The 25,283-nt window shown below is 52.6% G+C and overlaps 8 protein-coding genes across 8 annotated transcripts; 3 read left to right on the top strand and 5 right to left on the bottom strand.

Moving 5' to 3' along the window:
* The first annotated feature begins 176 nt into the window (after positions 1–176).
* Positions 177–3,041, top strand: BO85DRAFT_398163 (putative amino acid transporter). Its single transcript, XM_025657049.1, has 2 exons — positions 177–2,582; positions 2,645–3,041. Exons 1-2 carry the CDS (start codon positions 495–497, stop codon positions 2,807–2,809), a joined length of 2,253 nt encoding a protein of 750 aa, XP_025514938.1. The 5' UTR covers positions 177–494; the 3' UTR covers positions 2,810–3,041.
* Positions 3,042–3,225: 184 nt separating this feature from the next.
* Positions 3,226–4,369, bottom strand: BO85DRAFT_449750 (pyruvate transporter MPC1). Its single transcript, XM_025660224.1, has 4 exons — positions 4,232–4,369; positions 3,947–4,019; positions 3,628–3,786; positions 3,226–3,550 (listed from the first exon to the last, which is right to left on the bottom strand). Exons 1-4 carry the CDS (start codon positions 4,302–4,304, stop codon positions 3,478–3,480), a joined length of 378 nt encoding a protein of 125 aa, XP_025514937.1. The 5' UTR covers positions 4,305–4,369; the 3' UTR covers positions 3,226–3,477.
* Positions 4,370–4,569: 200 nt separating this feature from the next.
* BO85DRAFT_30857 (small nuclear ribonucleoprotein-associated protein) lies at positions 4,570–5,929 on the bottom strand. Its single transcript, XM_025655409.1, has 5 exons — positions 5,853–5,929; positions 5,755–5,763; positions 5,627–5,698; positions 5,126–5,552; positions 4,570–5,068 (listed from the first exon to the last, which is right to left on the bottom strand). Exons 1-5 carry the CDS (start codon positions 5,877–5,879, stop codon positions 4,989–4,991), a joined length of 615 nt encoding a protein of 204 aa, XP_025514936.1. The 5' UTR covers positions 5,880–5,929; the 3' UTR covers positions 4,570–4,988.
* Positions 5,930–6,362: 433 nt separating this feature from the next.
* Positions 6,363–7,323, top strand: BO85DRAFT_449748 (60S ribosomal protein uL5). Its single transcript, XM_025660223.1, has 3 exons — positions 6,363–6,492; positions 6,612–6,861; positions 6,971–7,323. Exons 1-3 carry the CDS (start codon positions 6,375–6,377, stop codon positions 7,095–7,097), a joined length of 495 nt encoding a protein of 164 aa, XP_025514935.1. The 5' UTR covers positions 6,363–6,374; the 3' UTR covers positions 7,098–7,323.
* A 632-nt stretch (positions 7,324–7,955) lies between these two features.
* On the bottom strand, positions 7,956–8,328 carry BO85DRAFT_449747 (uncharacterized protein). The gene has a single exon (XM_025660222.1). It carries the CDS (start codon positions 8,308–8,310, stop codon positions 8,080–8,082), a length of 231 nt encoding a protein of 76 aa, XP_025514934.1. The 5' UTR covers positions 8,311–8,328; the 3' UTR covers positions 7,956–8,079.
* Positions 8,329–9,821: 1,493 nt separating this feature from the next.
* On the top strand, positions 9,822–12,183 carry BO85DRAFT_469111 (putative carboxylesterase). The gene is made up of 4 exons (XM_025662312.1): positions 9,822–10,522; positions 10,577–10,600; positions 10,670–10,948; positions 11,007–12,183. The coding sequence occupies exons 1-4, from the start codon at positions 10,183–10,185 to the stop codon at positions 11,993–11,995; spliced, it is 1,632 nt and encodes a 543-aa protein (XP_025514933.1). The 5' UTR covers positions 9,822–10,182; the 3' UTR covers positions 11,996–12,183.
* Positions 12,094–16,320, bottom strand: BO85DRAFT_421783 (pyruvate carboxylase). The gene is made up of 2 exons (XM_025657944.1): positions 12,518–16,320; positions 12,094–12,458 (listed from the first exon to the last, which is right to left on the bottom strand). The coding sequence occupies exons 1-2, from the start codon at positions 15,986–15,988 to the stop codon at positions 12,351–12,353; spliced, it is 3,579 nt and encodes a 1,192-aa protein (XP_025514932.1). The 5' UTR covers positions 15,989–16,320; the 3' UTR covers positions 12,094–12,350.
* A 2,350-nt stretch (positions 16,321–18,670) lies between these two features.
* On the bottom strand, positions 18,671–24,775 carry BO85DRAFT_449743 (clathrin heavy chain). Its single transcript, XM_025660221.1, has 6 exons — positions 24,434–24,775; positions 24,338–24,358; positions 24,203–24,229; positions 23,749–24,120; positions 19,457–23,680; positions 18,671–19,396 (listed from the first exon to the last, which is right to left on the bottom strand). The coding sequence occupies exons 1-6, from the start codon at positions 24,470–24,472 to the stop codon at positions 19,040–19,042; spliced, it is 5,040 nt and encodes a 1,679-aa protein (XP_025514931.1). The 5' UTR covers positions 24,473–24,775; the 3' UTR covers positions 18,671–19,039.
* Between the last annotated feature and the right edge of the window lie 508 nt (positions 24,776–25,283).

The raw sequence follows: 25,283 nt of genomic DNA, 5'->3' as shown, positions 1-25,283 counted from the left end.
AGGGCCATGCACGTTGAGTTACCGTGTAACGAACAAAGGATATTGGAGACGCGAAGTCCGAGTTCAGATCGTCGGCGATGACCTCATGTGCCGAGCGACAAACAAACAATGCAAAAGTGGTCACTGGGTCTGGCAGTCTGCCTCATCTGATCTCCCTTATCTCATCCTCGTCTCTCCATCACTTCTATCGTTCCTTTGTTGGCCCGTCCTCAGCTTTGTTCATGATTGTCATGGTCGACAAGGCGCGGGGTGTTTTGGGGTGCGTGGAAACAACAGGAAGCCTAGTCCCTCCGCATACATTGCGGTGAACGACTTGCGCCTCTCGCATTATCGATCCTCTCAACTCTCCTTCTCCGCTCTTATCAGCCCTTCCTACTTCGTAGGCATTCCCCCATGATCCTGGTTCGCCTCCGAAAACTCAAATAGTACGAATTGTTTTCGGAATTAACCAAGTTCTCGTACTCCGAGAAAATTCAATCTTGCTTCTTGTCAACATGTCATCCTCCAGGATGTCTGACAACGGTGAGGGCTCATCCTCTCAGCGTAACCGTTCAGCGTCGCCGATCTCCACGTCCGCGATGCGCTCAGGATCACCTGCAGGAGATGTTTCTTCTTCTTATAGGCATGCCTCGATAGCCCGTCTAGCATCACCAATTCCTTCTCCCTCGAATTCCTATTCGTCAAGACAGGTACCGCTGCCGATTCAACCAACCGCAGCAACCAACCAAGACCTCCGGAAAGTCGACAATCCGTCATCCTTACCCGGCCCCGGACAATCCATGATTGCATCTGCGCTCCAGGACTACCTCGGCCGATCTCCTTCTCCGAGAGCGGGTACCCCTCCGAGGCGGACTGCTTCGCCTGGCCTCCTGCACCAGCCTGTCAGGTCGAACTACGGTTCCTTCGATAACAAGGCTGGGAGAGAGGGTTCGATATACTCAGCTGGCCCATACGAGGATCCCGAAGTTGTCAAGAGACATTTGGTGCAACCCCAGAATGTGGTCGAAAATCGGGATATTCACTCTTCTGGGGGTGCCCAAAGTAACGCCGAGGATGAGTTCTCTAGTCTGCAACTCCAGGGTGGTGATATCACGAGACAGGTGTACAGATGGGCCGAGGATGCAGAAGCTGGAAGCTCATTGCGGAAACCCCACCGCAGCAGGAGCTTCAGTCATGCTCGACCTGCACCTGAGGATGAAACCACGAACATCAACAGTATCCGTGTCCCAGGAGGTTTCAGAAGAGACTATCTAAGACGGGCAGTAGGCCCCAACCTCCCTGGAGATCTGGATGGCTCGGGTGCGCAGGCTTCTGCTGCTCAGCCCCAGCTTCCAACAAGCAGCTTTCTGGAATTTCTGACTCTATACGGTCACTTTGCTGGTGAAGAGCTTGAAGAGGATGACGAGGTCTTGGGTCCTGATGAGTACTTCTCATCGGATACTTATGATGAAGCAGAAGGCAGAGAACCAGGTGAAGACTCAGCCCTTCTCAGGCCAGACACAGCTGGCCGAAGGAAGCGCAAGCCCCGCGGTGGGACGGGAACCAACACGCGGACCGGAGCAGCTTTGCTATTACTCAAGTCTTTCGTTGGTACAGGAGTCTTGTTCTTGCCGAGAGCTTTCTTGAATGGTGGCATGCTGTTCAGTAGCATGGTACTTCTTGGTGTATCACTACTCAGCTTTTACTGTTTCATCCTCCTGGTTAATACGCGGCTGAAGATTGATGGTTCTTTTGGTGACATTGGTGGTGCGCTCTATGGAAAGCATATGAGGCGCATCATTCTCGGCTCCATTGTGTTGAGTCAATTGGGCTTCGTCTCGGCATACATTGTTTTCACGGCCGAGAACCTACAAGCATTTGTCCTGGCTGTCAGCAAATGCAAATCTTTTATTGACATCAAGTTTATGGTGCTGCTGCAGCTGGTCATCTTCCTCCCTCTTTCATTGATCCGCGATATCAGCAAGCTCGGTTTCACTGCCCTCATTGCAGACCTGTTCATCATGATGGGACTGGTTTACCTCTTCTATTACGATTTCTTGACTATCTCCAACCAAGGCGGTGTTTCGGATATCATATCCTTCAATCCATCCACCTGGACACTTTTCATCGGCACGGCTATTTTCACATATGAGGGCATCGGTCTGATTATTCCCATTCAGGAATCAATGAAGCACCCGCAAAAGTTCCCCGGTGTCCTCGCAATGGTGATGGTCATAATCACGATCATCTTCCTCAGCGCTGGTGCGTTCAGCTATGCGGCATATGGTTCCGCAACGAAGACGGTAGTCATCCTCAACATGCCTCAGGATGACAAGTTTGTAAATGCTGTGCAATTCCTGTATTCTCTGGCGATTCTTCTCAGTACCCCACTGCAGCTCTTCCCGGCCATTCGAATCTTGGAGAACGAGCTTTTCACTCGGAGCGGAAAGTACAACCCCAGTATCAAGTGGAAGAAGAATTGCTTCCGTTTCTTCCTTGTCATGATCTGTGCATTTATTGCTTGGGGCGGAGCAGAAGACTTGGACAAGTTTGTTTCGCTTGTCGGAAGTTTCGCCTGTGTTCCCCTGATTTACGTATACCCGGTAAGTTAACTAGTCAAGTACCTTCGTCTAGTCAGCCTAATCGATTACTAACTTCTGCTCAGCCTCTACTGCATCTCAAGGCCTGTGCCCAATCGAGACGACAGCAGATTGCCGATATCGCACTCTCCGTTTTCGGAGTCCTCAGCTGTTTGTATACGACCGCCCTGACGCTCAACAACTGGATCAACGGGTCGGACGTCAAAGCCCCCGGCTACTGTGACTCATAGATTGTGTAAATGTCATGATTGTTATCCCGTTCCTTCGGATCGGCTCTCTGGATATGAATGATTGATGCTACAATGTGAGGCCATCGTCCATTCGATGGATTGGCCTATACTTCTTGGTCTGATTGCTAAACCCCTGTTTGATTAAATCTTGTTTATTATTGCTGTATTCTCGAATGTATTTGGTATAGACTAGAGATTAAATTGCCAGTATATGTCTATTGTAACCTTATCCATCTTCCCTTTAAACAGTTAATACTTACTCACATGAATAAAGCCAACTAAACGAAATTCTACCAGATCATCAATGTCTAAACCTTGTTGATGCGCAAAAACAAAAGCCTATATACAGAAAACCCCGTGCATGCCCAGCTGCTAGATACAAAGATATCTCATAGTCAACAGCAGAAAACCCCCCACCAAACAAAACTACCAATCCCAGCGCCACTATTAATAATACAAGTGGCTGGTGCCTTCCCATATCTTACCTGGATCAACCCTCAACGTACAGGTCTCTCATTGATTCGGCGATTTGATTCATGATATTGTGGTATTGTCTACTTAAAATGGGCAGGTAGGCAGGCAATGCTGCTAAAGACGTATGAGGTATTCATAAGCCGCGCAGCAAGCGGAATGAGGCGATAAAGTCGAGAAAAGGAAGATGACGTCGTTTAAGCGCCAGCCTCGGTGGCATCCTTGCCCTGCTTGGCGGCCTCGGCGAGCTGAGCTTCACGGCCTCCCCAGCTGTTGATGCGAAAGTCAGCATTATCATTTCATTGTCTCAATGGGGGGTGTGAATAAAGGGTCGTTTTGTGACGTACTTCCAGTAGTTCAGGTAGCGGTATCCTTGAGTCAGCTGGGCGGAGAAGTTGACGGCGTGGCAGGCGAACAGGAGGTAGTTCTTGGGGGAGACGGCAAGGGCGTAGCGCATGAAAGTTCCCGAGTAGACAACGAGAGCACCGGTCATTTGGCCGGAGATACTGTGTAGATAGAATGACATTTAGCAAACATATTATTGGTTAGGGTACTGGCATGTTCGTCTGAGCTATCCCGATAAGCTCTCAAAGCTTGATTCGATGTGCAGTGTATATATAGGAAGAAAACTCCGCGGAGCGAGGGGAGGTAATTGTAGCGACGTACATTTCAGGGTCCTTCTGGGTATCCATCACCGCTGCAATGGGGATACCGAAGTTGGAGGCAGGGCCCCAAAAGTCTAGTTGAGATCATTGTTAGCCAAGAGAAATTGCTTTTTATGAACCAGATTTGGCTAAGTAAAGAGCTTCGTGTTCGTGACCGATAACGTGTGCTGAAAGGAGTCATTGAAGTTGCTCAACAACCCCTTCAGAACATGTCTTACGGCAGGCATTCTTGTCGGCCGATCTCGGTCAGGAACACGGAGAGGGTAACGGTGAAGTTTGAACGTACGGGTAGAGCAGAAGTAATCCAGGGCCTTGTTAGACCGGATCTTCGCATTGATTGCCTTAATTGCAGCGGCCATCTTGACGACTCGAAGGCTTGAATTGAAGTGAGGAGTGGAGAGGTGATCAGAGGTGAGTACGCAGGGCCGAGCGGTTTGCTTTCCTCACTCCGTCACCTGCAGTCCGCGCCGGGCGGAGTTACCCGGAGACGGTCACGTGCACTATATCCCTGCGAAGTCGTTGGCTAAATCGGACCTGCTAGGTGCTTACTGCGTACTAGGCTGAATCTACGCCTGCAGCTGTCCAATCGCCGTAGAATTGATGTATAGTCTTACATGAAACAAGGAAATTAAAGGCTTCAAACCCTCATTAGGATTCACTAGTACAATTGAGTGCTCGAAATACATCTAGCATTACTTCTGTCGGTCCTATCCTTATTTCGGTCGACCTTTTCTTTTGTCAGGGCATTCCCTGCATCCGCACACGCCGCAACGCCTTTGCCTGGTAAAACTCGGGGTGCTATGCCTATTCGTCTGAGGTTCGTCAAGTAGGCGACTAATGGGGAGTGAATATTGTTCGCTTGATTCGTAGTTCGAAGTATCTGCCATGCCGGTGTCATGGCCAGGTTGCAAGCCATCATGCTGCTGCACATACTATCAAATCACCGTCCACCAAAGCCGGGTGGAGGGAATCCGCGTCCCTGTCCCGGGGGCTGGAATCCCGGTGGGGGTTGGAAAGCACCCGCTACAACAGCCTCAGTTAGCTCAAGAACCATAACGCGCAATCTTAGGATACTTACGAGGAGCACCTTGAGGCGCGAATCCCGGGGGAGGAGCGAAGCCAGCTGATAGCTTATGTCAGTAACCATGTTCAACCATTGAGCTCGAAAGTGCAAACTTACGAGGTCCACCAGGGGCACCACCACGACCCGCGAAGCCCGGAGGGGGAACTCCAGGGAAAGCACCACCAGGAGGGAAACCAGGGAAACCGCCGGGCGGCGGGGGAGGGCCACCAACACCCGCAGCAGGGCCTCCCAGACCGACCGGCAGACCACGTCCAGCGGGTTTGCTGATTCCAGGGCCAGCTGCGAGAGTGGCAGCTGCGGCAGCTGCACCAGGGCCAGCAGTACCAAGTCGGGCAGAGGGATCGGCGGGAGGAGGTCCATCAACGGAGCAAGAGACGACATGTGTACCGCGAACAATGGTAAGACCCAGGGTGCGCTTTTCTTCGGCTTCGACAAGAGGTGCGTTGGTCGAACCGGCGGCGGGCTTGGACTTGCGCTTGACGCGACGGAACTCTTCTGTATCGGCGAGGACAAGGTTCATGTGCTATATTACTGCGTCAGCGACCAGCATACCACAAGTATTATCCGATGGCCACTGAATGGCCCGGGGATACATACCTTATCGAAAGCGAGCATCTGTCCCGTCATCTGTCGGCCATCATTGAGGGTGACTCTCATCCGGTAGTTGATCTGAGAATAATGTCAGGTTTTACGCGCGAGTAAAACATGTAACGTCAGTGACTTACGAGGTTTTGCTAATCAGAATGAAAAGAATGAGTTAGCCACGCGGACATAGGTATACAAGCTGATATCAACAGCAAAGGGAAGGATCCGATCAACTCACCATCTTGCCCTGCTTATTAGCCGCCATGTTGGGCTATGAATGCGCACGAGTGCGACTTGAGTAAAACCAAAGAATTGTTTTGTGAGATGGTAGAAGGGTATTCTTCTACTTAATCGTCACTTTGTCCTTACTGAGCTGTCGCGCTCGGAGTGAAGGTCGGTCGAGGTCTGCAACACTTTCTCCAAGCGGCACCAGCTCGACTTGCTACGGGTCGGAGGTCCATGAGGCGCGGCTCTGCGGCTTGGCGCCAGTCGACCGCGCCAAGCCACTAAGGGCTCTCGCTTCCCACTTTCAACCCACACATTTCCCTTTTACACACTTTTCGATCCTTGAGTTTCTTCCAACCAACCAGTCGACCAGTTCACGCCAAAAGCAGTCGCCATGGTATGTTGCCCATCGCCAATACACTTTTCAGCATTGATATAAACCCGATTCTCGAGACTCCGAAAATTTTATAAACAAATTTCTTCTAACATTTTTGTCGCCATGCAGTCGGAATCCAAGGACAAGTCCGCCAACCCTATGCGCGAGCTGCGCATCCAGAAGCTCGTGCTCAACATCTCCGTCGGCGAGTCTGGTGACAGACTTACTCGCGCTGCTAAGGTGCTCGAGCAGCTGAGCGGTCAGACTCCGGTCTACAGTAAGAACGCCCGAACCCGATGAATCCGAGAATTTCGAATACGAAGCAGCCGAGGAAGGATGATATGACAACTGTGACATGGAATGGATGGCTGATGGGATGATTTTTTCAACGTTTAGGCAAGGCCCGTTACACCGTCCGTACCTTCGGTATCCGTCGTAACGAGAAGATCTCCGTCCACGTTACCGTCCGTGGCCCCAAGGCCGAGGAGATCCTTGAGCGTGGTCTTAAGGTCAAGGAGTACGAGCTCCGCAAGCGCAACTTCTCTGAGACCGGTAACTTCGGTTTCGGTATCTCCGAGCACATCGATCTGGGTATCAAGTACGACCCCGGTATCGGTATCTACGGCATGGACTTCTACTGCTGCATGTGAGTGCACTCCAACCTCTACGCAGTCCTATTTCGACAGATCCATCGGTGTCGATCCAGGTCGAGCAGGACAACATTTAAGCATCAGGAACTGACTCGGAATCACTAGGACCCGCCCTGGTGAGCGTGTCGCCAAGCGCCGCCGCTGCAAGGCCCGTATCGGCTCCCAGCACCGTATCACCCAGAACGAGACCATCAAGTGGTTCAAGAACCGCTTCGACGGTATCGTCCGGTAAATGCCTTCATCCACGGGGTCTTCAGGAGGGAAAGCTCCGGGGTTGTGTTTATGATGAATCGATCAAAAAATGGTCAGAAAAGGAGGCAGGCGTTCTTGAAAATCATTATCGCTCTGCTCTGAAATATGGCTTTTCTACCACGGCATGAGGTTAGGCGTGTTAGAGATATCAAATTCCCAAATTTTTTCATACGCATCCACTTTTCTCAATGAAGGCTTCACGAAGGGTGATGATTTCCGCATAACCATTGATGAAAGGTCTCCCATGATGCTTTTGCTGTGTTTTGCCACTTGTACCACTTTCAACACACAGTGGTGCTATAGTGTGCATTTGGCCTGAAACTCAGTCTCTCTGAGATTGAGTGTTTTCTTTTGCGAGATGTGCTTCTAGCATTTCTCTGCTACCCCAGGACTGATGCCTGAGAAACATGGGTCTCAACACCCTGTTTCTGTGCTCAGTCTCGGCCTCGTAGTGGTATCTTTGAAAACTCTTTGAGTAGATAAGCCGACCGACTCGTAGCAGCCAAACTGGCTATTGACCGACCGCGCTTGTAGAGTCCAGCCCAATACCCCGGGCCGCACTAGTACTACTGATTGCCGCTCGACAGGCATGCTACCAAGTTTTTGATAGGGAAATTCCCTGTGAAACAGCTTAGGTTTGGGTCCAAGGTCCTAATTACGTACCAACTTTGGCATGTATAGTTTGGGGCTGGCGAATCTTGCGACCGCAGAACCCCGCATTCTACTAATCCCTTACGATTCAAATGTGCTATCAAGCAAACGCTAGTCAAATTATGTCTGTTGACTATTACAGTAGTCATCATACGTACATGCAACATGACTTCGTCAAGATAGCATAGCTATACCTCGCCTGACTTGACTAAATAACAACAATATTCGCATAAATCACTGAGGGGTCTGGCCCCTCGCGTCCAACATTTCCGATGTCATAGCAATTCATCAAAGAAGGGAATTAGTTGGGATTATTTACTACCTCCTCTCGTGTATCCATCCCACCACTTGGCGAAGAATCCGCCCTGCTGGCCCTGCTCGTTCCAGCTTTCACGGCGTGTATTGAGAGTCTGGTCAGTAGAGTTGCGCTTCTGACTTGTCAGACTCTCAAATAGGCTGGATGCGCCATGGCCGGTTGAGCGTCTTCTATCCCCAACGCTAGGGGGAGGGCTGTTGCTCAGATTGGCAGAGTTGGAAGACATATCCGATGAATCAGAGCCCTTCATAAGGAGAACGGTTAGTTAGTGTGGATGCTAGGAGTGTGAAGGTGCCAATCATCAGGCTGAAGTCAAGTGCTTGGGATGATGACAGAAACTGTTCAGACATACGCGTCTGTCGGAAGTGGCAGTGGCAGCGGTGGTGGTAGGGATCGAAGGCCGGCGGTAGGTCTCAGGAGGACCTCCTCGCACCCAGACATTGAGATGCTCGTAGCGATCACCGACAGTGCCATGCCAATGACGGGGAGACTGGGGCTGTTGGTTGTTGCTCATGGTTCCTCTTTCTTGTACTTCTTGGTTCTCGATGAGATCGAAGGAGCAGTATCAACTGCGTGCTTCGTAAGTTGAAGTGAGGATGTGATCCATAGGAAAAGGGACTAAACAGGTGCATGTGTATGGCAAACAACCGCGGGTGAATAGCAGCCAAATCGATCACGGGCTATGGTTACATAGCTCTTTCATCATGTAACCGGAAGGCTCCAGTGTCATCTCAAACGACGGATAATCAAAGAAACAGGATCCAGCTGATCGATATTGAAGAAGGCGAACTCGAAATCAAGACTTGAACTTACCGGTTAGCTTATTTGCAGTGTGTTCTCGATACAGGAGTTGTTTTTACCGATCAGAGCAAATGCTCGGGACGACAGCAGCTCCTTATAAGAGATTCCCAAAGTAAGGGAGGGGTAAGTCAGCCACCCTCCGAGTGCTGTGAACCAGACCCTGGGTATGATGATGCAGCAAGAGGCAGGCCCATAGGTCTGAGGGGGCAAAAGTACGTCCATGAACCAATAATGGGCAGTAATGGCTTGGGGACCCCGGTCCTAGGATTGCAAAAGCTTCTTTGACAACAGCATGATTCATCATCTCTGGGAAATCGTATACGCCGATCCACGGATAGTTTCCAAAGTATCACAAGTTATTTGGGATTAATCAGCTCTCTTAGGCGGAAACAATCCAATAAAAAAATGAGATTTGGTCGTGTGCCAATGGAATTCATCCATGATGGCTTGACGTCAGGTGCTCTGCCAAATGCGGGGATCGAAGAGTAAAACTGCGCAGGGAGAAAAAGTACCGTCTGTCTCTTCCTGTGAAGCATCAATATCTGCACAGTGTCCAGAGACTGTTTATCTTCAATGAGCGGGGTAATGTGCAACTAACTAGCTGAGGATATATTTGATGGGCATCTGTCATCTATTCGAAAATGGCGCAGCATACAATGGAGGTGTTGAACCGTATGACACACAGACTTGGGACCCTGAAATGAAACATCATCATAGACACTGGCTTAGCATTTGCGTACAGCGTACACATGCATCAGAAGCGAGAGGAAAAGTGTGAGTTACAGGCAGACATGGCCGAGGAACAGGCCATCACTTCATCCTACTGCCGACCCATGCATTTAATGCCTCAGGCAACGAGCGGCATCCAAATCTGGGGCCGAAGCGGAACGAATTCGGCTTCCCCGCGGGCCGCTTTGATATGCCTCGCCCATCTTGAGCGTTTATCATGGTTCAGCGTCCGCGTTTCCCCCTTACATTTCCGCTATATCTCATCGTTCTATAGGCTATATTTGCCGACGATCTAGCAAGCATATCAGTTATCATAGGATTCGTCAATTCTTCCCCCGAGTCTCCACCACCCGCCAAGATTTCGGCCATCGGGACCCTTATCATGCGCTAAAGACGCGAGCGCCCTCCCCCTCGTGCGGAGATGCCGTCGGTCAGAACGGCCCTTTCTGGGGCTATATCTATCCATGGAACCTCGTGTGCCATAGCCTTCGACCATTTCTCACTCTCTATTATACCACAAGAGCTCTAAGACGGCTCGCCATATATATATTCATTCTCCCAACCCACAATGGCACTTCTGGAGACACTTGGTCATCCCTACCTGAAGTCCCTGGCCCATCGTGGCTACATTCAGGGCACCACTCTGCACTCCAAAGCAACTAACCAGCCCCTATGTCACTACTTCGGATCTGTCCGATATGCCCTTCCTCCTCCTGAAAGATGGCGCCGGGCACAGAAGCTCCCCCAGTCCTATTCCTACGGCACCAAAGACCAACCCGCCCCATGCGACCAAGACGCTGCCGTCTGTCCGCAGCCCAGCTTCATGGGTCGTCCGTACACGAAGGGGTTCACAGAGGACTGCTTTGAAGCCAGCGTGTGGGTACCGCTGGGAGAGCCCCCCAAGGAAGGTAAGTATCGTGGTCCTTGACATATCAGCTGAAGCTAATAAAATGTTCCTATAGGCTGGCCGGTTCTTTTCTTCATCCGTATGCGCGCCCCTCTGAAAGTGCCTACAACCCATTCCCTGATCTGATACTGATGATTTCATATCTTAGACGGAGGCTGGCTACAATTCGGCCACCCGAACGGATTCTCGGCCGCAGCCCTACTAGGCGATGCTGGACTCAACGCCGTTGTCGTCCTTCCAGCCTACCGGCTGAACGTCTTCGGTTTCTTATACTCCTCGGAGATCGAGAAGGACGCCGCCTCCGTAGGCGAAACAGCAGGCAACCACGGCTTCTGGGACCAGCGTCTAGCCCTAGAATGGACGAGGGACAACATCAGCCTCTTCGGCGGCAACCCATCCCAAATCACCGTCTCCGGATACTCAGCCGGTGAGATGCCTAGACCCCTCTCTCCCCATATGCGAAGCCACAAAACTAACCTAACCAGGCGCCTACTCAACATTCTACCAACTGGCCTACGACCTCCAATTCCCCGCCTCCCAAGCAATAATCAAACAAGCCTGCATCTGGTCCAACGCCGCCGCCGTGCAGCCCAAGTCTCCAGCCTCCGCCCAAGAACAATTCGATCAACTCCTCTCAGCCCTAAACATTCCCAGCACCCTCCCCTGGGCCGAAAAGATCTCCCATCTGAGGTCCCTCCCCTCCCAAACCCTCCTCGACGCCGCCATGAGCGTGCAACTAAACCAATACCGCCCGACCTCCGACTCAGCCTTCATCCAACCCACCCTCTTCAAATCCCTAGACAGCGGGGCCTTCGCGCGCACCCTCTCCGCACGCAACATTCGCATCATGCTCGGCGAATGCCGCGACGAGCGACACCTCTACGCCGCCTGGTTCCCACCACAAGCCGACAGTCTCTCCGCTCTCCATTCCAGACTTCTCGCAGATTATCCGCGCCACGTCGTGGACACGCTCATGAAGCTTCACTACCCGGACGGCAAGTTACCATCGTGCTGCGAGAACTGGGACAATGATGCCTTCGGGCGGGTGTATGCCAAGATGCAGGTGCATGATATGCAGCGCGGGCTGATTCATGCTCTTGCTAGTGGCGGGGCGGGACATTTGCTTTATCGGTATCGGATTGAGTGGCGGGCCAAGTGTGTGGATGCCAATATTCCGCCCGACTGGGAGGTTACGCATTCGAGTGATTATCCGATTTGGTTCTGGGGGAATGGGCATGTGTTGGAGCCGGAGGAGAAAGGTGTTATTCGGCGGGCTTTGATTGATCCGTTTATTAGGTTTGTTCATGGGGAGGATGTGAAGTGGGGTACGACGCATCATCGGGAGATGAGGACTTTGAAGCCTGATGGATCGGTTGAGATTGTACAGGATACTGCGCTTTGGGATGAGGCGATGCGCGTCTGGAAGGCGTTGCGGGAGGTGGGAGAACCGGAGGCTTCTGCTGCGAAGCTCTAAAGGAAGGGATTCAGTATGGAGAGGGCCTTGATCCTGTATATATCACATGATGTCTATATATGCTGCATCTACTAGAGACTACGAATATCTGGAAGGATGCTTTAGAATCACTTGTCATTCATATGGTCGACATAGTATGTCCCTGACGACCATTGATCGTAAATAAGCTGTGGCATAAATATGGAAATAACCCAATCCCAACCCAAAATATTTCATAAACATAACAGACGCTCTAATCTAAAAAAGAATACTGGCATAGTGTCCTGGTTCAGCGTGAGGAAAAATAGGCCGGTTGCAAGGACATCAACATCGACATTAGCTTTTCAAACATTGCCGTCATAACGGTGTTACTCTTCTAGGCCTTGACGATCTTGCACACGAGATCCTGGCCATCCACCGAGTCACCTTCCTTGACCAGCAAGCTGGAGACCTTGCCACTGTGGGGAGCAGAGATAACCATTTCCTATTATATGTTAGCGGCCGATCTTGACTTCTGATGAATAGTTCTAGGGTTGCACATACCATCTTCATGGCGCTCAGAACGGCAATGGGGTCACCCTTCTTGACTTCCAAGCCGTCGTGGACACGAATCTCGACAACCACACCGCTCATAGGAGCACCGACCTGGCTGCTGTCACCCAGCTCGGCCTTGGGGCGGGCAGTGTTCTCGACGGACGCCTTCTTGTCGTCCACACTAACCTGGCGAACCTCACCGTTGACTTCGTAGAAGACCTCGCGCTGACCGGTCTGCTCGGAGAGGGGACCGATGGCCAACAACTTCAGGATCAGCACCTTACCCTTCTCCAGCTCGACGTGGAATTCCTCGCCGATCTCGGGCTTGGCCAAGAAGTAACGCGTGGGCAGGACGGACAGATCACCAAACTTGGCGACGAACTTCTTGTAATCCTCGAAGACCTTGGGGTACATGGCATAGCTGGCCACGTCGTACTCGGTGGCTGCGCCATAGTTCTCCCGGATCTGGGCCTTGATCTTGGCCAGGTCAAGGGGCTCAAGGTACAGACCAGGGCGCTTGTCGAGCTTGCGACGGTCACGCAGAGCGCGAGAGCGCAGAGGCTCGGGGAATCCACCGTAGGGCTGGCCCATGAGACCCTCGAGGAATTCCAGCACGGAACCGGGGAAGTCAAGCTCGCCGGCGCGGGCAATCACATCTTCAGCGGTCAACTTGTTCGAGACCATGAACTGAGCCAGGTCACCAACCACCTTGGAAGTGGGAGTGACCTTGACAACATCGCCCAAAAGATCGTTGGCAGACTCGTAGGCCTTCTTCGTCTCAGCCCACTGCTGGCCCAGACCAAGCTGGCTGGCCTGGAAGATCAGGTTGGTCAACTGACCACCGGGGATCTCGTGCTCGTAGACCTCGGGGTCGGGACCGGTCAGACCCGCCTCGAAGGGCGAGTACAGGAGACGCAGCTGGGCCCAGTAGGTGTCAAGAGCGCGCACCTGGGACGAGTTGAGGCCAGGGTCGTGCTCGGTTCCCTCGAGGGAAGCGAGGATAGCACCAATGCTGGGCTGGGAGGTCATGCCGGAAAGACTGTCCGTGGCAGCATCAACAGCATCAGCACCGGCCTGGGCGCAAGCAATCATAGAAGCCACACCGGTACCAGCGGAGTCGTGGGTGTGAACGTGGATGGGAAGGTCGGGGTAGCGCTCGCGGATGGAGCCGATCAGCAGACGAGCAGCCTGGGGCTTCAGCACACCAGCCATGTCCTTGATACCCAAGACGTGGGGCTTGAACTGGACCACCTTGTCGACAAGGTCGAGGTAGTAAGGCAGGTTGTACTTCTTGCTGGGGTTGAGCATGTCACCACTGTAGCAAATAGTAGCCTCAACAACACCCTCAGCAGCGTGAACAGCCTTAATACCGACCTCGAGCTGGTCCACGTCGTTGAGAGCATCGAAGACACGGAAGATGTCAACACCGCACTTCTTGGCCTGCTTACAGAAGTGGTAGATGGCGTTGTCGGGGAGGGAAGAGTAGGCAACACCGTTGGCACCACGGAGCAACATCTGGAAGGGGATGTTGGGAACGGCCTTGCGCAGCTTGCGAAGACGGTCCCAGGGGTCCTCGTACAGGAAGCGCATGGCGACATCGAAGGTGGCACCACCCCAGCATTCCAAACTGTAGGCGTTGGCGAGGGCGTGGCTAGTCTCGTGGGCGATGTTCAGGAGGTCAATGGTACGCACACGAGTGGCCAGCAGCGACTGATGGGCGTCACGCCAGGTAGTATCCATGATCAAGCAGCCCTTGTTGGCACGCACAGCGCGGGCGAAAGCCTCGGGACCCTCGCTGTCCAAGATCTGCTTCCATCCCTTGGTAGCGGGGACAGAGACGTCGAGGGGCTTGCCGGCAGCGTCATGCAGGATGGGCTTGATGATATCGCCCTTGAGCTTGGGCTCGCCGATCTGGCCCTTGATGCTGCTGCCGTTGACAGCCACATCACCCAGGTAAGCCAGCAGCTTCTGGGCACGGTTCTGGCTGCCGACGAGGGCGAACAGCTCGGGAGTGTCATCAATGAACGTGGTCCAGCAAGTACCGTCGACGAAGACAGGGTGACTCAGAAGAGAAGTGAGGAAAGGAATGTTGGTCTTGACACCACGGATACGGAACTCGACCAAGGCACGAACGACCTTGCGGCGGGCGATCTCGTAGGTGGAACCACGGCAGGTACACTTGACCAGCATGGAGTCGTAGTGAGGGGTGATGATGGCACCGGCGAAACCGTTTCCACCATCCAGACGGACACCGTTACCACCGGCAGAGCGGTAGACCTCGATCTTACCGGTGTCGGGGGAGAAGCCCTTGGAGGGGTCCTCGGTGGTGATACGGCACTGAATAGCGAATCCACGAGTGGAGATGCGGTCCTGAGTCAGGCCCAGCTGTTCCAGGGTAGCACCAGCCGCAATCTGGATCTGAGCAGCAACGATATCAATGCCCGTGATCTCTTCGGTGATAGTGTGCTCGACCTGGATACGGGGGTTGATCTCAATGAAGTAGTAGCGGTTCTGCTGGTCGACCAGGAACTCTGCAGTACCGGCGTTGCGGTAGTTGACCGACTTGGCCAGCTTGACGGCATCAGCCAGGATGCGGTCACGGACATCGGCAGGCAGATCCTTGGCCGGGGCAATCTCAACGACCTTCTGGTGACGACGCTGGACGGAGCAGTCACGCTCGAACAGGTGGACGACGTTGCCGTGGTTGTCACCCAGCAGCTGGACTTCAATGTGCTTGGGGCGGTCGAGGAAACGTTCAACGAAGACGGTGCCGTTGCCAAAGGCAGAGCGGGCCTCGGAGGTGGCACGCTCGAAGGAGTCACGCAGTTCGGCCTGGTCGCGGACGACACGCATACCACGACCACCACCACCGAAGGCGGCCTTGATAATGATGGGGAAGCCGTAGGTGTCGGTGAAGGCCTTGACCTCCTCGTAGCGCTCGACAGGGCCCGGGGTACCGGGCACGACGGGCACGTCGCAGCGGATAGCCAGCTGACGGGCGGAGACCTTGTCACCAAGGCTCTCAATGGTCTGGGGGGTAGGGCCGACGAAAACCATGCCGTTCTGCTCCACCTTGCGGGCAAACTCGGCGTTCTCGGACAGGAAGCCATAACCCGGGTGGATCAGGTGCACACCATGCTCAAGAGCGATCTTGACGATCTCATCAATGGCCAAGTAGGCCCCGACCGGTGTATATTGACCGCGCTTGCCAATCATGTAGGCCTCATCGGCCTTCTGACGGTGCATGGAGAGACGGTCCTCGTGGGAGTAGACGGCGACAGTCTGCAGGGACAGCTCGTGGGCCGTCCGGAAGATACGAATGGGGATTTCACCACGGTTGGCAACAAGGATCTTCTGGAACTGCATGATGGCCGAATTGGCACGCAGACGGGTGTGGACAGAGTCCCTGTGCTGGTCATGGTGGTCATCGATGAACTCGGTGTCATCGACCGCCTCCTCGGGCTGACGGGGAGCAGCCATGGCGGGCGGGGTGTGTGTGTTTGTTGATAAGGATGGATAAGGGTGGGGAGCTAGAGTATAGGAAGGGAAGATGGAGAGCTATTCAGAGGAGATCTAGATGAAAGAGAGAAGGCACAGGGAGCTGGGGATCAAGGGAAATATAGTATACGAGTTAGCCGAATGATCCAATGATGCTCGGAAGAAAAAAAAAGCAAGCCAGAAAACGGAGCAGTGATACGTTGGCGTGAGTCACCTGGGGAGAAGGTGCTTCCGGGGAAGAAAAAGGCCCGGTTTCGGAACGGGAAAGCGTGGGAGAGCGCGGGGAAATCGTGGGAGGATTAGGGAACTCAATTGGAGGGATCCGGCGACTTACCCGACGGAAAAAGGAGGATGAGGAGGAGGGGAAGGACCTCAAGAGGATGATGAGCGTGAGGAGAGGAAGAGAGAGGAATGAGATGAGAAAGTTGGGAGGAAGAAGAGGGGGAGGGAGGAGGAGAGGAGGGCATAGAAGTACTTGGGGATGATGACCCTCATCCAGCGGCAGCCCGGCAAGCCAAAGCAGAGGAGCGGAGGGGCAGGTCAGCGCAAGGCGGAGGAGGGGATCCCGGACGGGCGATGACGCTGCGGCACGATTGGCAGGCGGTACTGTAATCAGATTACACCGCTGGGCCCTGGACGGTAAGCTATCGCCATAGTAAAGTGGCTCCAGTCCAGAGCGCAGTTGGTAATTTCATTACGGCGCTAGTGGACGCCCCCCCAAGAAGCTCGACCTTCACCGGCACACCGGGCTGCAGCATGTGGGATGGTGACCCATGGAATGTCATGCTCGGCCTGTCTGTCTGGCTCTGTCCATTTGACTTCTGCTCTTTTTTGCTTCTCTTGGGTAGGGTTGCAGTGCCTCCGTTCGTCCGGATTCATTGGCTGTCAGAAAGATTACAGTTTGGTGGGGGGTTGTCGTCCATCGCAGTTGGATCATCGCCATGGACGCTCGGTCAATGGATTGTTTCCCGCGTGAATACCTGGGCGGCAATGATGGCTTTTCTTACGTCTGCACGCTATGTAGCTACCTACCATTCTCACACACTCTCTCTCCAGCATCACTCTCACATCTATACCGAAAATGCATCGGGTAGTTCAGGCGTCGCATTCTCTTCCTTACCTCGGGTGCTCGGGCTAATTCATGCCTGCCAGAGCTTATGGAGCGTTCCAAGCTCGGGAAAGACGTTTCGTCAAGGTTACCTAGCAACATCGGCCTCTCCTGCCCTGATATCATGTAGCCGTCTGTAAACGAACCAAAACGCAGACCTTCCCCACCGTATCTCCGGCGATAGGCGACGGGGATCTTCATCCAGAAGCTGGCAAGAATCATCCGAGCAAGCACGCCAGCCCCCCCAGTCAGTCCAGCCCGGTGTGCGTACTTTGTGACCGAGCCATGCATCGTGCCCTCTTTGCACCGATTCAGCCCTCAACCAAATTGCATCTATCAGCTTGGCAGTTTCTGCGATCGTCGCACAATGGGCCATCGATGCGAGGCGCTTCGGTGGATGGTAAGTCCGGGCCAAGCTCATAATTCCTTATGATGATTTTACTGAACGATCCCCCCAACGTTGCCTATGATCTACCTCGGCCAAGCTGAAACTATTTGCATCCCGCCTGTGCCTAGTAGTTTAGATAACGAGACAAAAAACGCACGTCGGCTATGTCGACTAGTTGTTCTTTGTCCGCTCATCTGGGGAGGCAATTTCCCCATCGAGTAGGGAAGGGAGTAAATTACCCATATAAAAGTGAAACCACGTCCGGAGTGGATGGCCGATTCCATCGATAGCCTGGTTTCCACCGGTTCCCATGACCTGGCGTGCAGAAAATCCCACCCGCCGGGACAAGACTTGCCTTCCCTAAATCTCACACCGGGCCTCACATCTCCGGTTCTAGATCTACTTGGTATTGCCCCTGGTGTACCAGTGCCCTTGTCTGATCTGTGTTTTCATCGGATAATTGGGATTATAATGGGCATGTGATAAGAAAAAAAAAAAAAAAAATTATGCTCTTTTCGGCTCATAGTGCCGAAAGATAGATTGCTACTGGTGGTATGACAATAATTCCGTAGTTAGTGCCAATGGTGAGAACCTACCCTCCTCCTGGGGTCTAGTCTATCTCCTGCGGTCTTTGCTCGAAAAGTTGCGTGGTAATTAAGCGTTGTTAACAGGGCTGTATATATAACGTTGATTGCATCCACCCATCTCCGTTCCCCTCCTGCAGTGTTCCCCTGCCTCCTCCGTCTGTCCGTTACCCCGGGCTAAATCCTTATCGCTGCATCCCCCGTCCACGCAAATCCTCCGCCCGGGGTGTCACTGCTCCCTTACCTATCAACTCGGTTGTTCCTCCAATCCTGCATGGACGGGCTAAATTCTTTCCCTGGCTCCCTCTCCTCTACGCGCTTCCCTTCAACCGAGTGCTTTTCTTTGATTTAACCGGAGAGATGCTAGATCTTAGATCGCTATTTCGTCTAAAAGACCCAGTGTAGTGGCTATGAACAGTATAAACAATGGCGTGCTCTGTTAGAATTAGGATATAGCTACTAGTAATTGGCGTCCTCGGCGAGGAGTTAACCCCCGTCTACGGGACCAACTGCCGAGATCTAGGCGTAGATCATTCGGTCTCCAATACCGAAGTGCCGACGTGTGCTACGAGCCGAATGTCGAATCAAGATCGAACGTCAATTATAATTGAACTAAGTATGACAAAAGCCCGCGACCACCCGGAGGTCTGTAAACTGAATGCGCAGATTTTCAAGGCCTATGAAATACATCTAGTGGGGTGAAATAAAAGGTAGAATAGGCAGCAAATCATGGACAAAACGTAAGGGATGAGAAGGAACATCAAGTAAAAAGGAGAAAAGCCCGGCCAGGTGGAACAGCAAGCCCATCAGCTGACGACGCTTTTACAGCTGTCAAGGCTTTACTGTCCTACCCAAGCCCAGCAGTAGATCATCCATCGCTCATGCTATACATACACGGGGCCAAATGAGGTTTCTTCAGAAGGGGATCCAAGGAGAGCGTGACTGACATGCGTCTAGAAAGGGCGGAAACCGGTAGCCTGCGGTGTAATTCCGTTGGCCTGTCCAAACGCCATGGGGCTTGGCGCCGGCGCTGCCGGGCCCTGGGTCAACATCAACCGCGTGCCGCCCAGAATCGGGGTGTTGTCCTCCTCCGTCTTCTGAGTCACTTCGCGCGACTTGCGTTCTTCGTTGTCCTTCTTCAACATCTCAATCGTGCGCGTCTGCTCGCACAAGAAATTGATCATGAAGGGCATGGTGAAGTCGTTAAGACCATGGCGCCACGAAAGCTCGAGAATAACGTCGGGCCGGATGAGGTCGTAGCAGGCATACAGCATGCCAACGTAGCATTCGCGGCTGCCAATATCGACAAACTAGAAGCAGAGTCAGAATATATCCTTGAGCGCGATTAAGTGGAAAGAGAATTGACTCACGTAGCGAAGAAGATCCTCGACAACATCCGACTTGCCGGAGATGGCGGAAGTCTCGATGGCATCCTTGTAAAGCTTGTCTTGCTTGGACAAGGAGATCGACTTCTCCCAGCGCTTGTTGTTACGGTAAATGTTAGCTGCGATCTGGCGGAAGAAGATCAGATCATGCTTCTCCAACCGCTGGGCGAGTGCCACGGCATCGAAGTTATCGTAGTTATCGACCGAGTCACGGAGAGTCTTGTAATCCTCCTCTTCGATCAACAAGTCGTTGATGGCATCGTTTACGGCCCTCTTGTTCTGGGTTTGGACATTGAGCAGGAACGGCTTGATCAGAGGAATGTTGTCCGAAGCCTGGAAAATCCGCACGACACGGTTGACGTCAATCCGAGCAGTGAGCACCTGTAGCAAGTCGGTGAGGAGCAAAGGTTGTTCTTGCAGATAGAAGTTGAGCGCACGGTAGTAGATCTCCAGGTTGGCCACCTTGACGATGATGTCCTTGAACGAGTGGTGCTCCCAGGCATCGGCAGCACGCTCCATCATTGCCAATGCAGCGTTATCCCACTCATCATAGTGGCAGTACAAGAAGACCAGCTCCGGCCAGAGACTTGCATCCTCGCAGGCCCGAATCATCTTAGGGATGTTAATGCGAGACCAGAAGAGCTTGAGATGTTCCATCACCCGGTCGGGGTGGTACTTAGAGAGGGCAATGCCCAATTCGGTGAACATGCCCATATGCGCCCGTTCCAGACCCAGGCCAGCCTCCAGAACCGCAATGAGCTCGTCAAAGTAGCCATTGCGCTCATACTGGCGCACAAGATCTTGAAGCTCTTCCGCGTGAACGATCAGGTTGAGACCGCAAATTTGGGCAAGGCGGAACTCCTTCTTGTTAACACAAGCTTCGTTGACCTGCTTCCAAACCTTAACACTGTTGGCTTTGCGTGCGCATTCCACGGCTGCCTGGTAATCTTCCAGGTGCACCAAGGTCGTTGCCAATTTGGCCCAGTTGGAAATGCTGGTGTAGAAAATCTTGGCAGCCTGGTGGTAGCCCTCCTCATAAGCCTTGTCACCGGAAGCCTCGATATCTGCAACGTTGGTCGTCCGCAGGAAATCCTCCAGCTCCGAAAGCTGATCGAGACGGGCGTAACAGAAAGCAAGACCCGTGTCAATGGCAGGCTCACGCAAGGTCTTACGGGCCATCTTGAGATACTTGACGAGGTCTTCATCCTTGCCAGCATGCGTAGCCGTTTCGATGACCTCGTTGTAGTTCGAGGGATCGCCGGCACGGATATAGGACTCGATGGAGTCGGACACCCGAAGACCATCCAGCTGGGCCTTGGCCACCTTGCTCCACACCTCCGGTAGCTCGACACGCTCCGCAAATTCTTGCGCGCGGTCAATGCTAACAATGTTCTCAACCAAGACGTTGACGGCGGCAATGAAGTTGTTCACCTTCTTGTAGATCTCAAAGGCCTCCTCGTAAAGACCGACCGAAATGCACATCTCGGCGATTTCATCGGGGCTGAACTCGTTGAGTTGATGGATGTAATCCATCAGGCGTCCCTTATCAGCCTTGGCAGCTGTGAGCATGAGCAAGTTCTGCAGACTGCCGTTGTCGCTGAAAGGAGAGGGCTCGAGAATGATCTTCTCAAGCAACTCGATCAGCTCGCCGGGCAGATCAGCTTCGAGGAAAGCCTTGACAGCGATAGACACTTTGTCGGGCTCAGTCGACTCAGGCACAGCGGTCGCAATGACCTGGTCGACAAGTGAACGCCGATGCATGTTGTTCTCGCTGAGAACGAAGGACCAGATCTCCGAATCGGCTCTCTCCACGAGGTAGCGTGCCTGGGCACGGTACATAGCGTTCTCATTGGTGATATTGATCAGTTCGAGATCATTCTGTCCCTTCCGGTAGGCAATGTATGCCAGGTTCGGGTCACGCTTCTCGCAGTACTTTCCAACAGTGAGAGTGTCGTAGAGATCGTTCTCCTTGAGGAACTTCTCGGGGTTGTTGTTGCTATCAATATAGATCTTCGCGAGGGCGTTGTAGACGGCCTGCTGCTGGTTACCCGTAGCAAGAGTAGCTTCAAGGAAGGGCAACAGCAACTTGAGCCTGTTTCTGCTCTCGACCTCTGAAACGAGTTCATCAATAGGGATCACCGAGGGATCAACAGTAGAGAGAAGATTCTTGATGATGCTCTCTTCGCAATCAACGTCTAGCAGGCCACCAATGACAGCGGGAGCACGCGATGGGTTGACACGCTGTACGTACACCTCGATGGACTTGTACTGTTGGTTCTGGTACAGATAAAGGACCAAATCATGAATGAAGTTGAAACGGTCACACACGATGATCAGCGGCAGTTGCTCCGTCAGCTTGGCCTCCTTGAGGAAGTTCTTGACCTTATCCGGATTGTAGTAGTTGCTCTCACGGCAAATCCGTTCAACTTCAGTGATCTGGCCCATGGCGGTGGCGGCCTCAATATACTTGAAGTGGACCTCGGGGTCTTCGCTAAGGTTGACAATGCTGCCAAGGTAATAGTAGAGACCTTCGGCAGTGCGGTACTTCTCGAGCAGGCTGATTAGTTGCTGGGGCCCCAACAAGTCAGAGAACTTGGTGCAGATCTGAACGACCGCTTGCAAGTTCTGGCGAATGTTAACCTGCAACATTGTGTCCATGCAATCAAGAGTCTGCTCAACGGAGAGACGACCGAAATATTCCATCAACCACTCAGGGCTCAGCTTGTCGGTGCGGACGATATTACGCTTGATGGCCACGGGGTCGTCGGTGTTCTCAAGTGCACGTTGGATGAGGCCTGCATTCTCGCAAAGCTGAGAGATACGAGGGCGGTCGTAGTGGGTGAAGATTTCGTTGCCAAGGATGGCATCGGCGACCTGAGGGGCATTGACAAGGTTCATCTCGAGCAAGCGTGTCTGCAAGTGACCATGTTCAGGCTTGTTATCCTTCAGAGCATCCAGTAGGAATGAAGTGGCCTGCTGGATCATGTTCTGGGACAGGAAGACATCTACGACGCGGTCCAGGTCGATGAGAGCACCAGACTCCTCGTTGGCAAGCTGAGTAGCAAACTCGGCACCTTTCTCCGGATTCACACGAACGATGTGTTGCAGGAGCTGGGTGTAATCCGGCTGGTATCCAACCTGTTTCGAGTAGCTGAGAATCTTGTCAAACTGACCCGTCTCTGCAAATCCAGCGATAACCTTGTGAGGAACGTTGGCCTGTAAGTAGATAGCCAGGGCAGTGTTCATATCGTATGGTCGAACAATATCACCCAGTTCCTCGGATCCTTCGAGCTTGTTCTCGCGCATCCACTTCTCAAGGAGGTGCTTCCTGTTCTGTTGCAAAACGGGACGGACAAGCTCAACACTCTCATATTTGTTCAAAGAGCCCTTATCCAAAAGCATTCCGAAGTACTGGAGGATGACGGACATCCCCTGTCCGGTCTGGGGAGCGTTCTTGAAGCGGTTGATGGTCTCCGGGGTACGCAAGAAGCCACGGGGCGAGTTCGCGGCAATCTTGGCGGCTTCAGAGTAGTTGCCTTGTGCGATGAGGTTGTCGAACTGCTGCTGGTACAGGTGATCCGCACCAGGAAGTCCAGCCTTGGAAGCAAGCTTCACTGCGAGACCAGACATGGCCGGGTTCTCCATCAGGTACTGAACGATAGTATTCTCATCGACACTGACAGACAGAACTTGACCCTTGCGGTTCACGCCGACCAGACCAGCGGAATCGGAATCGGGAGCAGTAGTGAATATCGTTTCGCTAGAGATACGGTTCATGAAGATGCAAGTGCCGGTCTCGAGGTCGTAGAGGTGAATGAAGCCATACTTGGTGACCAGATACACAATGTCGTACTTCCTGGAAACCTGCATAGCAACTGGGAAATCATTCACCGCCTCCTGGGGGAAGTATACCTCCACGGCCTTCTTCTGGAACCTCGGGTTCGGCTCTTGGTGGTCAATTTCAGCGATCTGCAATTTAGCACCAGTCTGTGTTCGAACAGCGAAGGTAAAGAGCTTGTGTTCGAGGGGAGATCCCTCGACACGGATCGAGGCGAAAGCAGCTGCGTGACCCTCGATGAACTGAGAGATCCCACGGTCTTTGGAATACAACTGCATTGATCCCACCACGCGGCCTCCCTGCGAGCTGATTCCGACAACCACCATCCACTTCTCGTCATCATTAACACGGTAGTTGATAATTTGACAACCCTGGAAGCAGGAAAGCGTTAGTATGGATGGAAATTCTCCCAATACCCGGCGATCTTGGTTATACGTACACTGAGGTTAGGAAGCCTATCAAAGACCTTCTGAGGGTTAGTCTGGGTAGGGTCGAAGACATCCCAGTGGAAGACAGAGCTCTCTGTCACCAAGCCCAGGCACTTCTCATTGAACCATTTCCAGTACACAACATCCTCATTCATGACCGACGACTTCAGCTTCTGCTTCGCCGTCAGGTCGAAGATCTGGATTGTGCGCCCTTGGGCCTTGAGAGCAATGATGTTACGGTTCCAGTGCATGATAGCACTATCCGCATTGATCGGGCGCTTGATGACTTCATTGTTGTTCTTCAGGTTAATGATGATAACTTGCGGCTTGTCCTCCTCGGTGAGCTTTTGCCGGACACACACGAAGTTGTCTGATTCTAGGGTCTGTACGGAAGCGACACGATCATTAGCGCTATCACGTCGAAAGTGAAGATGGGGTGAAAGAGTATAGAGAGGCACTACTCACACATGAGTTGAATCCAATCGATGCCGGCTAGAACGAATAAGACGTAAGTGAGAGGTTCCTCTACAGGAGGGGACAAGCGGGCGCGTCCCCGGGTTGGGCGTGAAGGCCATCGCCCGATTGAGCGTCAACACATACCGCAATTTCAGCATTCGTGAGCTAAAGACGATGAAGATACAATGGTCAGTTCCTATATCGCAGGCGATTCGAAGACGAAGTGTTGATGGGACTCACATTAAGAAGCTCCGTAAACTTGATCGGTAGAGGAGCCATATTTACTTAAGGCCGCAGGACGACCTCATCCACCCAACAAAACGCCACGCAAAAGATTCCGCCGGATAGCAAAGGAAAGGAGAAGGAGAAGAAGAAATTGAGGGTATGAGTAAGAGAAGAGAAGGCGAGAGAGGGAAGGAGAAGGTAAAGTACGTCAAATAGGGATTAGGGAATGGGAAGGCGAGACTGGGGAAGCGGAAAGTGACCTCAGGAGGCCGGCGCGGGCGACGTTGCTGAGGTGTCGCTTATGGGGCTCTCGTCACGTGCAGCCACCAGGGGTACCAGCCGGTGCCTGGGCCCAACGGGTTTGTTTGAGACGGTCTGTGAAGTGAGAAACTCTCAGTGGCGTTATATCTAGAGTGAGACTAAGGTCGGCTGGAAGATCGATGCGTTTGTTCGGTGTCTGGTGGGTGCTTGCTTTTTTTTTTCTCCGAGCTGTACACGTGGGGGCATCAAGCCTTGACTTGTATACAGGTGGCCTTCTCTACCATTCTATAGGGAGCGTAATAAATATATGGCAGGTTATGAAGGCAATCACTACTTTTCCTGGGAATTGAAAAATATGAGTATTAACTCAGTAAGCTAGCTCACTTGAATCTATTATGAGTTGCATGAATACATACATATGTGGGTGGATATAGATTTCACATTGCTCTACCTTTCTCCAGTACTAGACACAAGGGGTGTTCCGTATAGAAAACCGCAATTGGTGTTAGTCCTTCCTGACTGATCACTTGCTGGACTGATATTCATCATATCATTCACGGCATATACCAGGCCAGAGAAATTGAAATCGGTGTTACCCGGCAGT

The sequence above is a fragment of the Aspergillus piperis genome (assembly GCF_003184755.1).
Source record: "Aspergillus piperis CBS 112811 unplaced genomic scaffold BO85scaffold_10, whole genome shotgun sequence".
NCBI lineage: Eukaryota > Fungi > Ascomycota > Eurotiomycetes > Eurotiales > Aspergillaceae > Aspergillus > Aspergillus piperis.
This window is presented reverse-complemented; position numbering and strand designations above follow the sequence as displayed.

Bases quoted from the DNA above. Each gene is read 5' to 3' on its own strand.
- BO85DRAFT_398163 (XM_025657049.1), top strand. From the start codon at position 495: ATGTCATCCTCCAGGATGTCTGACAACGGTGAGGGCTCATCCTCTCAG. The intron at 2,583-2,644 runs GTAAGTTAACTA...ACTTCTGCTCAG, and splicing joins CCCTGATTTACGTATACCCG to CCTCTACTGCATCTCAAGGC.
- BO85DRAFT_449750 (XM_025660224.1), bottom strand. From the start codon at position 4,304: ATGGCCGCTGCAATTAAGGCAATCAATGCGAAGATCCGGTCTAACAAG. The intron at 4,020-4,231 runs GTACGTTCAAAC...GATCTCAACTAG, and splicing joins GGATTACTTCTGCTCTACCC to ACTTTTGGGGCCCTGCCTCC. The intron at 3,551-3,627 runs GTACGTCACAAA...TCGCATCAACAG, and splicing joins CGCTACCTGAACTACTGGAA to CTGGGGAGGCCGTGAAGCTC.
- BO85DRAFT_30857 (XM_025655409.1), bottom strand. From the start codon at position 5,879: ATGGCGGCTAATAAGCAGGGCAAGATG. The intron at 5,553-5,626 runs GTATGTATCCCC...GCAGTAATATAG, and splicing joins AGATGCTCGCTTTCGATAAG to CACATGAACCTTGTCCTCGC. The intron at 5,069-5,125 runs GTAAGTTTGCAC...ATAAGCTATCAG, and splicing joins TGGTGCCCCTGGTGGACCTC to CTGGCTTCGCTCCTCCCCCG.
- BO85DRAFT_449748 (XM_025660223.1), top strand. From the start codon at position 6,375: ATGCGCGAGCTGCGCATCCAGAAGCTCGTGCTCAACATCTCCGTCGGC. The intron at 6,493-6,611 runs GTAAGAACGCCC...TTCAACGTTTAG, and splicing joins CGGTCAGACTCCGGTCTACA to GCAAGGCCCGTTACACCGTC. The intron at 6,862-6,970 runs GTGAGTGCACTC...CGGAATCACTAG, and splicing joins ATGGACTTCTACTGCTGCAT to GACCCGCCCTGGTGAGCGTG.
- BO85DRAFT_449747 (XM_025660222.1), bottom strand. From the start codon at position 8,310: ATGTCTTCCAACTCTGCCAATCTGAGCAACAGCCCTCCCCCTAGCGTT.
- BO85DRAFT_469111 (XM_025662312.1), top strand. From the start codon at position 10,183: ATGGCACTTCTGGAGACACTTGGTCATCCCTACCTGAAGTCCCTGGCC. The intron at 10,523-10,576 runs GTAAGTATCGTG...ATGTTCCTATAG, and splicing joins GGGAGAGCCCCCCAAGGAAG to GCTGGCCGGTTCTTTTCTTC. The intron at 10,601-10,669 runs GTATGCGCGCCC...TTCATATCTTAG, and splicing joins GCCGGTTCTTTTCTTCATCC to ACGGAGGCTGGCTACAATTC.
- BO85DRAFT_421783 (XM_025657944.1), bottom strand. From the start codon at position 15,988: ATGGCTGCTCCCCGTCAGCCCGAGGAGGCGGTCGATGACACCGAGTTC. The intron at 12,459-12,517 runs GTATGTGCAACC...AACATATAATAG, and splicing joins TTCTGAGCGCCATGAAGATG to GAAATGGTTATCTCTGCTCC.
- BO85DRAFT_449743 (XM_025660221.1), bottom strand. From the start codon at position 24,472: ATGGCTCCTCTACCGATCAAGTTTACGGAGCTTCTTAAT. The intron at 24,359-24,433 runs GTGAGTCCCATC...CATCGTCTTTAG, and splicing joins AGTTTACGGAGCTTCTTAAT to CTCACGAATGCTGAAATTGC. The intron at 23,681-23,748 runs GTACGTATAACC...TCCTGCTTCCAG, and splicing joins ATAGGCTTCCTAACCTCAGT to GGTTGTCAAATTATCAACTA.